Below are 15,028 nucleotides of genomic sequence, written 5' to 3' on the forward strand. Positions count from 1 at the left end.
ACAATAGTTCTGCTTGACCAATGATACTGAGCGCAAAGTTTTCATTACCCTATCGAATTCGAGCATTTCAGCGCAGCCAATCGGAATCCAGTGACGCGCGTTGAACTATAAAACGTTTCAGATGACGCGTAGTCTCCGCTGAAGTACGACGGACATTTTGCAACGCTCAACAGAACCTAGAATTATCGTTACAAAAAAGCAAGACGTGAGGAGTCACAGGACGACATTCGACGCACAGAGGAAACCAAGAGGAAATACAGATGTTTAAGAGGACTGTGTTGCAACTAATGTTTGTATAATAGTTTAAATTGTGTGGCGACAGCCTTCGACTCAACGGCTCAAAGATGTCGGACGAAGGCGCGAGGGAGGACGCCTGCCGCGAGTATCAGTCCTCGCTGGAAGATCTGACTTTCAACAGCAAACCGCACATCAACATGCTCACCATTCTAGCCGAAGAAAACATCCAGTTCACCAAGGATATCGTCGCAATAATTGAAGCACAAATTGCCAAGGTTTTTATGAAAATAGATTTATTTTTGTTTTGTTTCAGTCATCGTCTCATAGCTCGTGTGGCCAGTTAACGTTAATGACGACATGACATGAGGCCAGTAACATGGCGGCACCACGGCTAGTTAGCTACCAACATTGTTTAAACCTACGTAAAACATTTTGACGCTATATTATCGTCAACTAGTATTGAATTTCTTATTGTACACAGAATTGTATTTATTATCAGTCGGGATGCCCCGTTTTCTGGCTTAGAAAAGACACCGTTCCACGTTCCTAAATTAGGCCAGTTAGAGCAGCATGTTTATCTCCTTGTTGGGTTCCAGCTGCTCATAAAGTCGGACATGCTGTTGACGCACATTTGGCTTGAAGTTAATAATCCATGTTTTCCCTTCACAATAAGATTATAGGATAATGATAGCAGCCGCTACAGTCACTGTTATTAACCTGCCTTAAACCGACGTTTCAGAACATTGTACGTTATCGTTCTATGCCCATATATAATTACGGTAAAGTTTTTTTTATTTTTTAAATCTATCCACAAAAACCCTAGATTGGAGAGATAAGACATTTCCGTATTATGTAATCAACCCAGTGACTTGAGTCATCGTCGTTTTGTAGTTTGTGTCGAATGTGTACTTTGCACATAACGTTAGCAATATTGTAAAGTTTTATTGATTAGAAATGATGTTATAAATACGCTGTATCCTTTTCACTTAACAGTCAATCAAGTGCAGGCATCTGCAGTGCATACCCATGGTTGTCATGTCTTATCAGCTGGTACACGTGGTTTGCCGCTCAATGTACATAGATGGCTGTTTTTTTGTTTTGTTTTTTGAGAAAATTCGTGGAAATTTATCATATCCTTGTTTGTTTGCAACCTATTTGAAATCTTGCACTAGTTCGAATAGTCGTGTTGGCCTGCTCCGTGAAAACGAGCAAGCCTGGATTTAAAGTCTTTAATACAAATGTGCGCCATTCAAATTGCTGTGTACTTGAAACCAATAAAGGGTTTGGGGTTTTAGATTGCTGAGTAAATTTCCATTTTTTTGCTGCAATGTTAATAAATGGTATACAACTGTGACAATAAACTATGTGAAATGTCCTTTTGTCTTTATTTCCAAGTGTATTTTTTGTGGTAATGTTTTCTATATTGTTTTAAGTCTAATCTAAATGCTCTTTAATACAAAAGCCAAGTTTCCAATGACATTTCAACGCTAAATGTGTAAAATTACAACAAAAAAAGAAGAAAGAAATCATTTTTTTGTTGTTGCAAAAACTACTCTTCACCATGGCATGCTGATCATGTCAACCTTTTTCTGGACTCGTGTAAAATGTGATGACCAAGTGTTTTTTCCCCTGCAATGTGAAGATCAAATCTAAACTTGAGTTGAATTCATGGCCAAGACAAAAAAAAAAAAAAAAAAAATGCAATCCGCTTCAACATTTTTTTCTGTTTAAAGGGCTTGGGCTTGTTAAAAGTCTCTGAAACTGGAGTTTATAAAGTGGTACCATAACTTAAACTGAATTGTACTGACAACCTAACAAAACTTTTTTCTGCTTGATGGACTTGGAGCATGAAGTGTGGACATTGAAGTTTTTTCTTTTCTTCCTGGGACATGGATATATTTTTGTACCTGCACCTGAGATTTTTCCCTGATTTTTGGTGGATCTGGTTTTGAGGATTTTCTATTTTAACTGTAAAACCGTGGACTTCACCTTGAGTGCTAGAGTTTTGTTTTTTGTGCCACATTTTTTTATTCAGACTTAAACCATTTAACAACCTATCAAACTAATTCAATGTAGTTTTGTATTTCTCCCATGTTGTTCTCTAAACTTGTCAGTTTTCTATCACTTTAGGCACCAGCTGGTGAGAAGCTTCCAGTTTTGTACTTAGTGGATTCCATAGTGAAGAATGTTGGAGGGGATTACCTTGAAGTGTTTGCTAAGAACCTAGTCAATTCCTTTATTTGTGTATTTGAGAAGGTACATAATTCTTTGAATTTGTGTCCATGGTGTTTCTTCTGATTGAACGTCATATGCTCTGTCCTCATTTTAAATACTGTTTGCTTAATTCTTTCACCTTGATAGTTTATTTAATTCCTTAGTGTGTGTTTTTTTTCCAATGTTTGAATGGTAATCTCTAGTTTTGTTACTGTTCTGTGAGAATAAATGGGTAAGTCAGATATTCTTTCCCCCTTTTCTTTTTGATTCACTTTAGGTGGATGAGGCCACTAGAAAAAGTCTCTTCAAATTGCGTTCCACATGGGATGAAATTTTCCCCTTGAAGAAGCTATATGCACTAGATGTGCGTGTGAATTCTATAGATCCTGCCTGGCCTATAAAACCATTGCCACCAAATGTGAATGCAAGCATTCATGTCAACCCAAAATTTTTAAAACCGGTAAGCATTAAAGGACTTATGACTGATCCTTTAATTTTGATGGGGTGAGAAGACAAGTACTGATATGGTTTATCTGAAATGTATGCTTTTTTCTTTGCATAGACTGAGGAAAAGTCTCCAAAGCCTGCACCACAACCTCCAGCTCCGAGCTTGACACAAGAGCAAATGATAAGACAACAGTTGCTTGCAAAGCAAAAGCAGTTGTTAGAACTTCAGCAAAAGAAGATAGAGCTTGAACTTGAACAAACAAAAGCTCAGTTGGTGAGTTTAATAGACATGCTTTATAAGAATCTAAAAGTGAGTTTTTGGGAGTAATAAGTAGTTTTAAAATCATGTGTCTAGAACAAGTGTTATGCAATGGGACTGTATAGGAGCTGTGGTTGGTCTAATACAGTTGGCTTAACATTCTTCATACTGCGTGATGCGTACTTGAGAGGCCGTTTAGACATAATGCGTTTCCATTACGCTGCACTAGTTTTTCATTATTTCTTAATGCAAATGTGCTTGAACCATGTCTTAAACCATTGTGCTTGCATCTTTTGCAGTCTGGTGCTAAAGTTGAATTTAACAACAAAACAAACCAACAATAAAAAAGTGTAGGCCTTTTGCTTTTCCCCGTTCTACTGACCTGTTTTTAGCAGCAAAAATGCGTTCTTGTGTGAACTGGCCCTAAAACACTCTATTAAAAGAGAATTGCTTCTTTTTTCTCTTTTTTTTTACTCAAGGCTGCAAGTCCTGCTGTTGCTTCAAACCACCATGCCAGTGCTCCAGCCCGTTTCGATATCTCACCAAAAGTCAGTCAAACAGTTCCTGCACCACAGACTAAACCTTGGCTTCCTGCACCATCAGAAAAATTGTCAACCAGAGATCCTAGATTAAACAGACTTGGTACAACAGTTGTAAATGCAAAGGAACAAGTGATGCATAAGAAGGATAGTCAGATTACACCAAGCTTTCTAAATGCATCAGAAAAAAGAGGACAAGTCTTAGCTGAAAGACCGAGTAAATTGGAGAAGATGAGGATTCCAAAAAAGGATAACTCTTCCATTGAGGAAAAACCTAAATCCAAGTCCATGTCACCCTCTGGAAAAGGTGTCCTTGTCAGACCCAGAGGAATGGATTCTGAACATTCAAAGGCTGCTGAAGTGAATAAGAAGGACCCAAGGCTACATAAGCAGATGCACGAAAGGACAGATTCAAAGGATGAGGATGTCCGAGACAAGAAAAGAAGTTCAGAGAAGAAAGATAGGGATGAAGGTGTCAAAAATATAGATCATCCGAAGTCCAGCAACACCAGGGGCAAGCTTTTAAATGGCTCTCTAAACAAGCATGAAAGACTTGAGACATTTCTTAAACAAGAAATTAAAGTGAACAAAGCAAATGTTAGAAAAAGGTCCCGGTCAAGATCACGTTCGCCACCATTACATTCTCCCAAAAGAAAAGAAAGGCGATCATCTCCAAAGAGAAAAACTAGGAGTATTAGCCCACCCCCCAAGTCTGGAAAGATCAGACTGAGTAAACATCAACATAATGATGATGCATTTCCACAGCCAAGTATAAGAGATGAACGAAGTACTAAGAAGAGTGCCCCGGAATCAAGGCGATCGAAAAGGCCGCTTGAGGATAGACCTGCTGATCAGAAAGATGGACCACAGCAGAGAATTTCTCCTGCAGAGCATAAAGACACAAAAGATAGCAAGAGGTGGAGGAGTGGGTGGGAAGAAAATAAACAGTAAGTGACTACATTATTTCTTTCTTTCTTTTTCTTATTATTTACACTTTATGTCTTGCCAAAATTGGACATGGAACCTCATTCAAATTAATACATTATGTGAACAGTCCCAAACAGTCAGATCCAGATCTTTCACATGGACGACTGGGAACCCCGAGACACAAGACTTGGAACACTAATCAAAGACCATCTACACCTCGTACACCTAAGCAACATCGCTTGAGTGTTGATAGCAACATTCAAATACCAGAAGCACTCAATTCTGCAAGTAAACGGGATCTTTTGAGAAAGGTGAGACAGTTTCATTTTTTAAGTTTTGTGATGGTTTTCTTCAGGGTTCTAAATCAACACCCACCAAATGCGGGTTAAAAATCATTTTGGCGGGTTGTAATAACTTACTAGCCCTTTTGGCCAGTGATGCATGATGCATTACATGCATGATACATAAGGCTCTGTTCTCGTCATTTATCCCCCTGGCAGCACTTCCTACATTTCCCATGGACACGGTGCCATAATGCTACGTGATGACGTTTCATCTGTGTTTGCAGTGAAACCTTGTCCAGGACAAGTGGATTTTTTGCCAATAGCATAATGAACTGACAGTAACAAGCTTACGCTGTTGACGCTCGTGCAGCTTCTCGAGGAGAAAACAGAAAAAAATGAGCGCTGCTCATACAGAGAACCCCAATAACATACGCGGTTAAAATTTGTTACAAATTGTGGAGTTTGTAAATTTATCTGTATATTTATTATTACATGGCTCTGTGAAATACTTGATTCTGATTGGTCAATCGCGCATTCCAGCGGTATGTTATTTCCAGATAACAACCGCTCATCCGGGTATTACGAGTTATCTTGACCAGTACAATTTCTATGCTTAACGCTGGCGCCATCTTGTGGCTGTTAAATACTTAAACAGCCATAGCTACAATGGAAGACTTCAAGACGGGTTTCCTTTATAAAGTTTTAAATATGGATATTTTTCTTACACAAACGCATCGATTCGAATCAGAAGGCTCTATTAACCCATCGGCGCCGCGTGGAGCACGTTATTTGACGGACAGCTGCATTTTTTATGGACTTCAAAAACAGCTACAACTACTGCTGGGATTAACATTAGCCTGGACCTTTTAAATATAACTGATTGTATTTGTCTGAAAGAAGAATGTCATATACACCTATAATGACTTGAGGGTGAGTAAATCATAGGTTTGGTTTCATTTTTGGGTCAACTAACCCTTTCAGCATTCATTTTCAACATTTAGCAGCAATAGATAAAGACTTAAATCAGTTTGGAACTATGCAGAATAAACCCCTTCAGAGTGATACAAGATCCTGATCACTCTGTCAAGGTTTATTCTGCGATAACAACCGGCTGGGTGTACATTATCCCTTACTTAACATATGATAGCCTACACTTAAGCCACATGACAGAACCAAGTGCTGTTTTCCTGAATACTATCATAACTGAAAATGATTTCATATGACAGTTCCATAAAAAATGGATTAACATTAAGTCACTTAAATTTTAGATGCCGACTGTTTTTGTTAGATTTCAGCTGAAAAAATAGTTCCAAACAAAGATCACTGCAGAACTATAATGCATCTTACAGCAATAGTGCGTCACTGAACAATTCAGCGTTTGAATGAATCGGTTGAATCAAATATTCAATGACCTATTCGTAAACGACTGCCTCATTCTTGAATGAATCATCTATTTGAATGTATCGTTTAAACTACTCAGTGACTCGCTCATTAGGACGGTAACTGCTGCCACGACTGTTGGTTTAGTTTCATCTTTCCAACATTTCTTATTTATATGTTTAAAAAACATATTTAAAACAATCTTATAACATTATTTAATGCAGTTGAATTTTTGTTTGTTTGTGTAAATTATTTATTTTGATTGGTAACAGCCCTATAGTCCCTTATTCAAATTTAATTTATAAAAAATAAATAAAATGAAAGCTAAAGCATAGCCTATATTTAATAAGATTATGGAAAAAATGCCCTTTATAAAGGGTAAAAATATCACAAATATGCAGATTTAATATTTATATATTTAAATATGTCAAAGCTGATTAAACACTGGTGAGAATATTGTTTCAGAATAAATTATATTTAACCTTAAGCACAATTTTTTTTTTAAAAATGGACAAGCAAAAAAAAAAAGAGTGAATGACAGATTTATTTTTTTGAAGGACAAACACGTGAAAATGCTTAATGTCGAGCTCTGTGATTTACTTGAGTACTCTAATTTCCCCCTGTGTACTTTATATGAGTTTTTCATGCCAACAATGTTAATAAAATTATCAAATCCATTTAGTGGCACTTCTTATTTTCACCGGGAAAAAAATTGGCTAGTGGAAATTCCAATTGGCTGATAACTTTAGAAAGTTAGCAGCGGTGTTGGGTAGTAGCGAGCTACAAGTAGCGACACTACTAGCTTAACTACATTTGTCAGTAGCTCAGTTACTTTTAAAACAGTGTAGCTTTTCCAGTAGCTAACTACATTATACAGCAAGTTGCAAGTTGCGCGACCAAAAGCTACATTCCGTTTTTGGGTTCTGAATCTGACGACCGACGAGAATGAGCTGTGTGACGGAAGCTCAGCTTGCAGACGCGCAATTCACTCATATGAGCTGCTCAGCGGTAAAACAACATTGTAAATAAACCAAAACTCAGCAGGCTACTTGCCTCACAGACATGATATATCATGTGTAGGCTATAGAAAGCTTGAAATGTACACTTTTAAACGAAACCATTCGAAATGAAAATAAATATGCAAGCAAAGCGCCTGCACCTTTCAAGCGAGCAGCTCATGATACTCACTGCGGTTTTGTTCATAATGCTATACTCCATCACTGCATGTGCTGTGAGTTTAACCTGCATTTTAGACTAATCCTTACTAGGGTGACCATCCGTCCTGCTTTGCGTGTACTGTAGACTACAGCAAACACTTTTCCATCAGTTTGTTAGTTTTTAATTATCATATTAATAAATGCATCTGTTCAGAGAACTACTGAATAATTCGGCAAATTGGTTATATTGTTAATATATAATATAAATGAATATATAAAACTGTCAATGAACTAATTTCATGTTGATTTATATTTTATTTGTTCATTTTATTTTGTTGGATTTTAGTTGGACTTGGTCAGAACTCTTTAAAATAGTTTATCTGCATGATGCCTTTGGGCTCAGTGAAGTTGAATTTAAATTACATGTAAAAAAATAAAATATTAATATAATTAAAATAAAATAGACATGTTACATTGTGATGTAATGGTGTTTTCTGGTAGGGACTAAAGAACAATATTTATATCAGCTGAAAGGCAGAATACAAATGTTTTTATTAAATTAGACATTATATAACAATTTCAGGTTATGTTTTAGTGTTGGTAACATTTCTCACATGTCCCACACAAACTTACTAATCGTCCCACATTTGTTTTTTTTGATGGTGGTAAACCTAATCCTGACTCCTGGATATTTAATTTAAGTTGCATAGATTTTATTCTTGCACTGATGTTCAATTTTTAGCCATGTTGCACTTTGACAGTCAGTTTGAGATATAGGCTATATTAGATTATTGTGTTTATTGTATCAATTATTCAAATGATTCAAATGACGACAGTTTTTGCCTTTGAAATGACTGGGGGAAAAGTGTCCCAATCAACCTGAATTCACACTATACTCTTTGAAATCAATTACATTGCATTTTATTGCTTGAAACCCCAAATAGTATAACATTATTCATTAATTATTCAAAGTTATTTGTCATTGTAATAAAAAGGTATTTTCAATGTAGCTAGCTACTTTTTGATCGTAACTTGTAGTGTAGCTAACTACTTTTTCAGAATAGTAGCTTGAATGTAACTTAACTACTTTAACTTACAAGTAGCTTGTAAAGCTACAGTTTCAGAGTAGCTTCCCCAACACTGGTTACCAGCCACATTGGCTGGTGATCAAAAAAGTTAATTTAGAACCCTGATTTTCTTTAGCCTGACAAGCCAGACCCACATCAAGATGTTTGGTCTGGAAACTCACCATTGACAGGGCTCAATCCGAGGGGCGGGATAAACGGTTGTCTTTCAAACTCCCTCTGCACGCGATAGGATAGCGCTACACCAACCAGAGCAACATGAAGGTGAAACGGAGCTCGTTGATAGGTTAAACATTCGCCGTATCCGGTCGGCAAAACTCGAACACATCTTCCCTTTTTAAGAATGACTTCAGTGACGTTCTTTGTTCTTTTCTCAGAGAAAAGCTTAACTCCAAGTCTTCCAGAGTCGCGGTCAAAGCTGATTCGAAAGACCGCCGTTCGCCAGTTTCTATGTTTACTAGAAGCACGAGCGCAACTCGGCCGTCGTCATTATGTTAAAGCCCACCGACTCTATACACGATGTGATTGGCCTGACCAGAGTTTGGCGTTTACAGCTCAGAAGTGTATTGAGAGTTGCTAGACGACACTCGCGGGCAGATTAGATTTGCTGCCGCTAGGGTGCGTCTAGATTTATTGGCTAGGTTTTCTTGGTCTAATACATTATTGCACTACATTTTGCTAATTACTATTGTTAAACTGGAAATTTTTGGTTTCAGGCTAGCAAAAGGCATGCTGAGGGTGAAATATCCAATGAGGAATTCCTCAATGTAGCCCATCAAATAAACCAACTCTTTCAGTATCAAGAGGAAAGACAGCGATCTGACTCTTGGGATGAATCGTGTGATGAGGGAGTGTATCCACCAAAAAAGAAACCACAAGGATTAGTAACCATTAGTAACCGTGATGCAGCACTCTCTTATCTTGAGCATAAATCCAAGTTGAAAAGAACACAGCTTCTCCGCCCAGGTAAGAATTGTCTTGTTTCTAAATGTTTTTGTGAACTGTTTCTTTTAGTATTAGCTGTAGTTTTAGAATGTTGTAACTTTATTTATTTTTTAAATGTCACCATGACGAATTCGAACATGCTCTAAGCTGTTCATGTTATTGGTGTTTGTGTTGGGGTCTTAATGTGAATTATTGTCCTATATTCATTTGTCCATCTCTAGTGAAAGGGGGGCATTCGCCTTTGCATGATATGTTGCTCTATCCGCCTCATCATGAACTGACGGAACGATACAGTGAGAGCGCCGATGTACATACAATGTCTAATGATGCCATAAAGCCAGTCTCTGACCATGAAGATCCTAGAAGAACTGACAGGCCTCCATCGTGTACAGGATCCACTTTCAGAAATTCGCCAAGCCCTATCAGCTTGGATGGAACCTGTGGAAAATCCACAGTTCTTCCTTTTGAACGGGCATCATCTCCAGTTGAAATGGATCAACAGCCTGACGGAGACATCAGCCCACGTTTTGAAAGTCCCAACAGTGTGCACTCTGGTACAGGCCCAGATGATGGTCCAATAAGTGTAGAGGGTCTTCCAAGGCATGAGCATTTCTTGGAACAGGGAAGAAGTGGACGAAACCATGATGAATCTCCTGGGAATACACCAACTCACTCCTCAGAAGGACCCATGGCACAGGTGAATCCGCCACGGCATGATGGACCGAATGTTCCTCAACGATTTGATAGATATAAGAGTTCTCAAGCTCCCTTTGATGGGCCACCAAACCACTTGAGAGAGCCAAGATTAGATGGTCCTCCAATACCATATGCTCCTTCTCGGTATGAAGGCAATACAGGTGGATTTGATGGGTCTGGTGGACCTGTAAGGTATCCCGGACATCGCTTTGATACCCCTCAACGGTTTGAAAGATTTCCTAAAGCCCATGAAAGACCAGTGAGATTTAACAACCCAACAGTTTCACACAGGCCAATGAGATACATAGAGCCTCATAACATGGTGAGATTTGACTCTCAAGCCCCGATTCATTATGATCACACAATACACCAAAACAGATTTATAAATCCGCCAAGGTTCGACAATCCTCACATGCCACATGGTCCACCAGGATACGAGGAACCACGGTTCCCGGCTAGACTAATACATTTTGATGAACAGCAGGGTGTTAGATTTGATAGTCCATCAGGTGGGATGCGCTTTGAGAACCCAGTGCAACCTGAACCCTTAAGATTTGATGCACCGCCTGTTATGCCAAGATATGACCCTCAAGGTCCTCCAAGATTCTGCAGTCCAAATATTCCAAACCAGCTGAGACCACAGGAGCCAACAATGTACGATCAAACTCAAGGTCAAACTCCAGTGATAAACTCTGCCGTACCACCACCCAATTTCAACATGCCACCCATGAACTCGTTTGGTGGCCCAGCCCAACAGTTTCCCATGCAGCCAAATGTTTCGCAAGCATCCAACTTCAGTGTGACAGTCCCTACATCATCAGATTTCCAAGGTTCATTTAGGCCTGTTCCATTCCCTGGTCCTGGTGTTGGGAGTGTTCCTCAGCCTGTAAGTATACCTTACTCAAGAAGTCCCTTACTTCTGAAGAGTTTTCTTGGTGTTTTGTTAAACCTTGGTATTTATTGTTTTGTGTTGTGTATTTTTAGATGATGGGAGCTCAACCCTTCATGCCACCAAACCAAATGTCTTTCCAGCCTGGTAAGAATCATATGTCCTGAAACAGAATAATGCACTACTGGTAAATTGTTTACTTTAGACCTATTATAATTTGTCATCTATTAATTGTGGTTTTAGGTTCCCAGTTTCCGCAGCCCGAGCCTGAGTCATTGAGGCAAATAGATGTGAATGATCTGTTATCAAAACTTATATCCACTGGAATCATAAAACCTCCACAAACAGACTCAGCAACTGGTATGCATATTTCACTTCTTTATTTTGGGCAGTTAATTGCACTACTTTCTTTCAAATGAACCTATTTGCATTTTTATAATCTATATTAGACTCCACATCAGCAAGTCAGTCTTTATCTGTCCCTGAAGAAGAAGAGGAGGAGGAACAAGAGGAAGATGAAAGTGTCCCAGATTTGACTGGCTTTGTTTTGGATGACATGAAACAGTATGCACATCTAGATACTCTCTGGAGTCTAGACATAAGTGAAGCTGATAAAAATATCTTTATTATTGTATGACAATGAAAAATGGCTTAATGAGACCAGTTGTTTTGTAAAATTTGTTTATTTTAGGAGACATGACAGCATTATCATCAAACTATATACTGGAATCCAGTGCTATTCCTGTGGCATGCGCTTTACTGCGTCTCAGACAGATGTGTATGCAGACCATTTGGACTGGCACTACAGACAGAATCGTTCAGAAAAGGACATCAGTAAGAAAGTTACACATCGCCGGTGGTACTACACTCTTACGGTAAGCTGGATTGGGTCTTTTCTCATTCCTTTTATTTATTTTGTCTGAAATTGTGTTACTGAAATGACCCCCTAAAATGTGGTCAGTGAACATAGGATTTTAAAAAATCTGACATGAAGAAATGCTGTTTAGGATTGGATTGAATTTGAGGAAATCGCTGATCTGGAGGAGAGGGCAAAGAGTCAGTTCTTTGAAAAAGTTCATGAAGAGGTTGTACAGAAAACCCAGGAAGCAGCCAAAGAGAGAGAGTTCCAGAGTGTAAAAGCTGCAGCCGACGTTGTTCATGAGGTAAGGCGGACTACACAGACTTGTGTGTGCTGGTTCATAGTTTAAAGCAGGGTTCCTAAAATCCGGTCCTGAAAGGGCTACTGTCCTGCGGTTTAGCTCAAACCCTAATCAAACTCACCAACCTGTGCTTGGAATTTTCTATTGATCCTGTAAACCTTGATTAGCTTGATCAGGGTTGGAGAAATTTTGCAGGGCAAAGTTTTAGCACTGATCTTTTACACCGTAGCCTTGAAAAATACTCTAGAAATGGGTGTGCTAAAGTGGAAGTAGAGGGTTGGAAGAGGGAAGACAACAACCATTAAAACACCTAGAAAACACTCATTCTACAGACAACTGATTATTAAATGGTTATCCTAATGGTGTACCCTTATGGCCCGGTCCAAACACAAAGCTGAACAGGCTGACATAACGAACAGAAACTTTCTGCTGTAATGCGATCTCATGAATATAGTGCAGTATTAGGATTAAAAGAGTTTATTCTCATGAATAATGTGGAGAAAAGCTCAGAAACCTAAGACTTCAGCCACCAATTTAGAATGAATGCATAAACCTCACTTTTCATGATGTTGGTTCAACTTTGCTTTTTAAACTGGAAGTATGATATGCCTACGAAAAAAAAAATCCCTTAATAAAAAACCTGTGCTGTTGTTTTAATTGATGTGCAATGCTACTTCTATAAACATCTCAAAAAATGTGTTATAGGTTTATATGACAATTTAAGAGAAAATCATTTATTGAACAAATACCTGCTGAAGTAAAAATGTCTCTTTTTCAGCTATGTGAGATTTGCCAGGAGCAGTTTGAGATGTACTGGGAGGAGGAAGAGGAAGAATGGCACCTGAAAAATGCCATCAGAGTTGATGAAAAGGTAGGAAATCTTTAACCACTTAAAATTTTAAATTCTGCCTTTTATTTCTCACCCTCATTCCGTTCAAACCTTTTATCTTCAAAACACAAATTAAGATCTTTTTGATGAAATCTGAGAGATTTCTGTCCCCTCATAGACAGCTACATAACTGACACTTTAGTTTATAAACTGATTGTAAAACTAATCCATATTTTTAAATCCATAGTTTTATTGAGATCTCTTTGTGAACATTTTGAAGCATCTAAAGTGGCAGTTGTGTTGCTGTCTGTGGAGGGACTGAGTAGGTCTCAGATTTCATCAGAAATATCCTCAGTTGTGTTCCGAAGATTACGAGTAATTAATGACAGAATTTTAATTTTTGAGTGAACTGACCCTTTAATAGCATTGGCTTTTATGTTTGATAAAACACTTAATTGTTTCCCCTGTCTTTTAGACATATCATCCCTCATGTTATGAAGACTACAAAAATGTAAGTGTTCATTTTTTAGTTTATCTTGTAAGTTCTAACTTCATCATATGGAGAATGCCATCATCTTAACATGATCACACCTGTGTCCTGTGGCTGAAAGATGCTGTGTTTTGGATTCTGCTTTTCTGGAAAACTTTATTTCATTTATATGGAAAAAACATAATTCCATCTTAATTTCTGTTTAGGCAATTAAAACTCTTCCCTTTTTTGTTGTAGACATCCTCCTTTGTGGACTGCACACCCTCACCCAATAAAATGCTTACAGAGAACCCTTTAACAACTTTCTTGAAACAAGAGCAGGGTGATGAGGCATCATGCTCCAGTATTAAAGAAGAGCCCTCAGAGGAAGATATTGATACACCAATGGTAAAAGAGGAGGTTCAGGTTAAGTTAGAAGGAGAATCACAAACCAGTGCAATTATTTTCTAACTATGCTGCTCTTTAGCCACTTTTTTCGTGGTTACTTTAGCTGGTCTTTTGTGTTTTTGTAAAGAAGGATATTTTTATATTGCAGCGATCTGGGGCCGGGCCCTCAGTTAGTCACTTTAAATACATTTTTGTATTTGTATTTGCCTGCATAATTCAGGTATTTTTTGCCATGTGAATGCCCAGTGAAATGTACTGCAAATATGTACATTTGGGGGTAAATGTATATGTATAATTTAATTTATAAATAAAGATATTTTTGGTATTCATTGTGTAGTATTGATAAAAAAAAATTAAAAAAAAAAAGGTTTGAATTTTTTTGTTTCTCAGAATATGTTCTAACTTTTTGAAAATGGTGAACAGTGGTTGAATACTAATTTATGAATGATTTTTTTTGTTTTGCCTCATAAAAAAAGAAAGAAATAAAAAGAACCGAGGGAAACCCCTTTTCATTAAATATTTCCCTAAATCCAGGTTTGGGGGTGATTTGTAAATTAATAGTTGATGGTACATAATTTACTATAAGAATTTCCTTGACCTCAATATGTAAATAGTTATTTCAGAATTTACTACTGTATTTGGTTGGAAGTAATATGTTTAGTTCAAAATGGGAAAAAAAAAATCAGGGTGTTTTTTTTCTTCTCTTTTTGCAGAGGTTTAAAGGGCAATTTTGCTTTATGCGGAATATTCAATAAAAAATCTGAGGAAGAAATAGTGTCGTGTGAAAAGTGATTATTGTGTGCTTTTGTCAGTTTTATGCATAATCCTAAATAAAATTTCAGTGCTAATGGAATGTTCTCTGTTCAGTTATTCTGTTCTGAATATTACTATCAATGTGTCTGTTTGAAATCTCACTATGTGTATACAATAACATGAGTTACAACTATATAGTTTAGCACTAATGTTAAAAGAAACTCTTCAATACATTTTTGTGTTTATGTATGACTTCAAAGATATGTTACAGTGACATGATGGTGCTCTAAGATCCAGTGTCATATTATTGGTCTGGTCACTGGTAGTCATGTACCCTCGAGATGGTGATG

At 37.6% G+C, this 15,028-nt stretch overlaps 1 protein-coding gene across 1 annotated transcript; it reads left to right on the forward strand.

Annotated features, from left to right (window-relative positions):
• Positions 1-113: 113 nt before the first annotated feature.
• Positions 114-14,778, forward strand: pcf11 (PCF11 cleavage and polyadenylation factor subunit). Its single transcript, XM_067424481.1, has 16 exons — positions 114-512; positions 2,368-2,493; positions 2,729-2,911; positions 3,014-3,172; positions 3,637-4,643; positions 4,751-4,934; positions 9,246-9,495; positions 9,696-11,056; positions 11,155-11,206; positions 11,303-11,419; positions 11,509-11,623; positions 11,751-11,934; positions 12,067-12,222; positions 12,998-13,090; positions 13,524-13,559; positions 13,776-14,778. The coding sequence occupies exons 1-16, from the start codon at positions 345-347 to the stop codon at positions 13,986-13,988; spliced, it is 4,404 nt and encodes a 1,467-aa protein (XP_067280582.1). The 5' UTR covers positions 114-344; the 3' UTR covers positions 13,989-14,778.
• Positions 14,779-15,028: the final 250 nt, after the last annotated feature.

Source organism: Pseudorasbora parva, chromosome 18, assembly GCF_024679245.1.
Source record: "Pseudorasbora parva isolate DD20220531a chromosome 18, ASM2467924v1, whole genome shotgun sequence".
Lineage (NCBI taxonomy): Eukaryota > Metazoa > Chordata > Actinopteri > Cypriniformes > Gobionidae > Pseudorasbora > Pseudorasbora parva.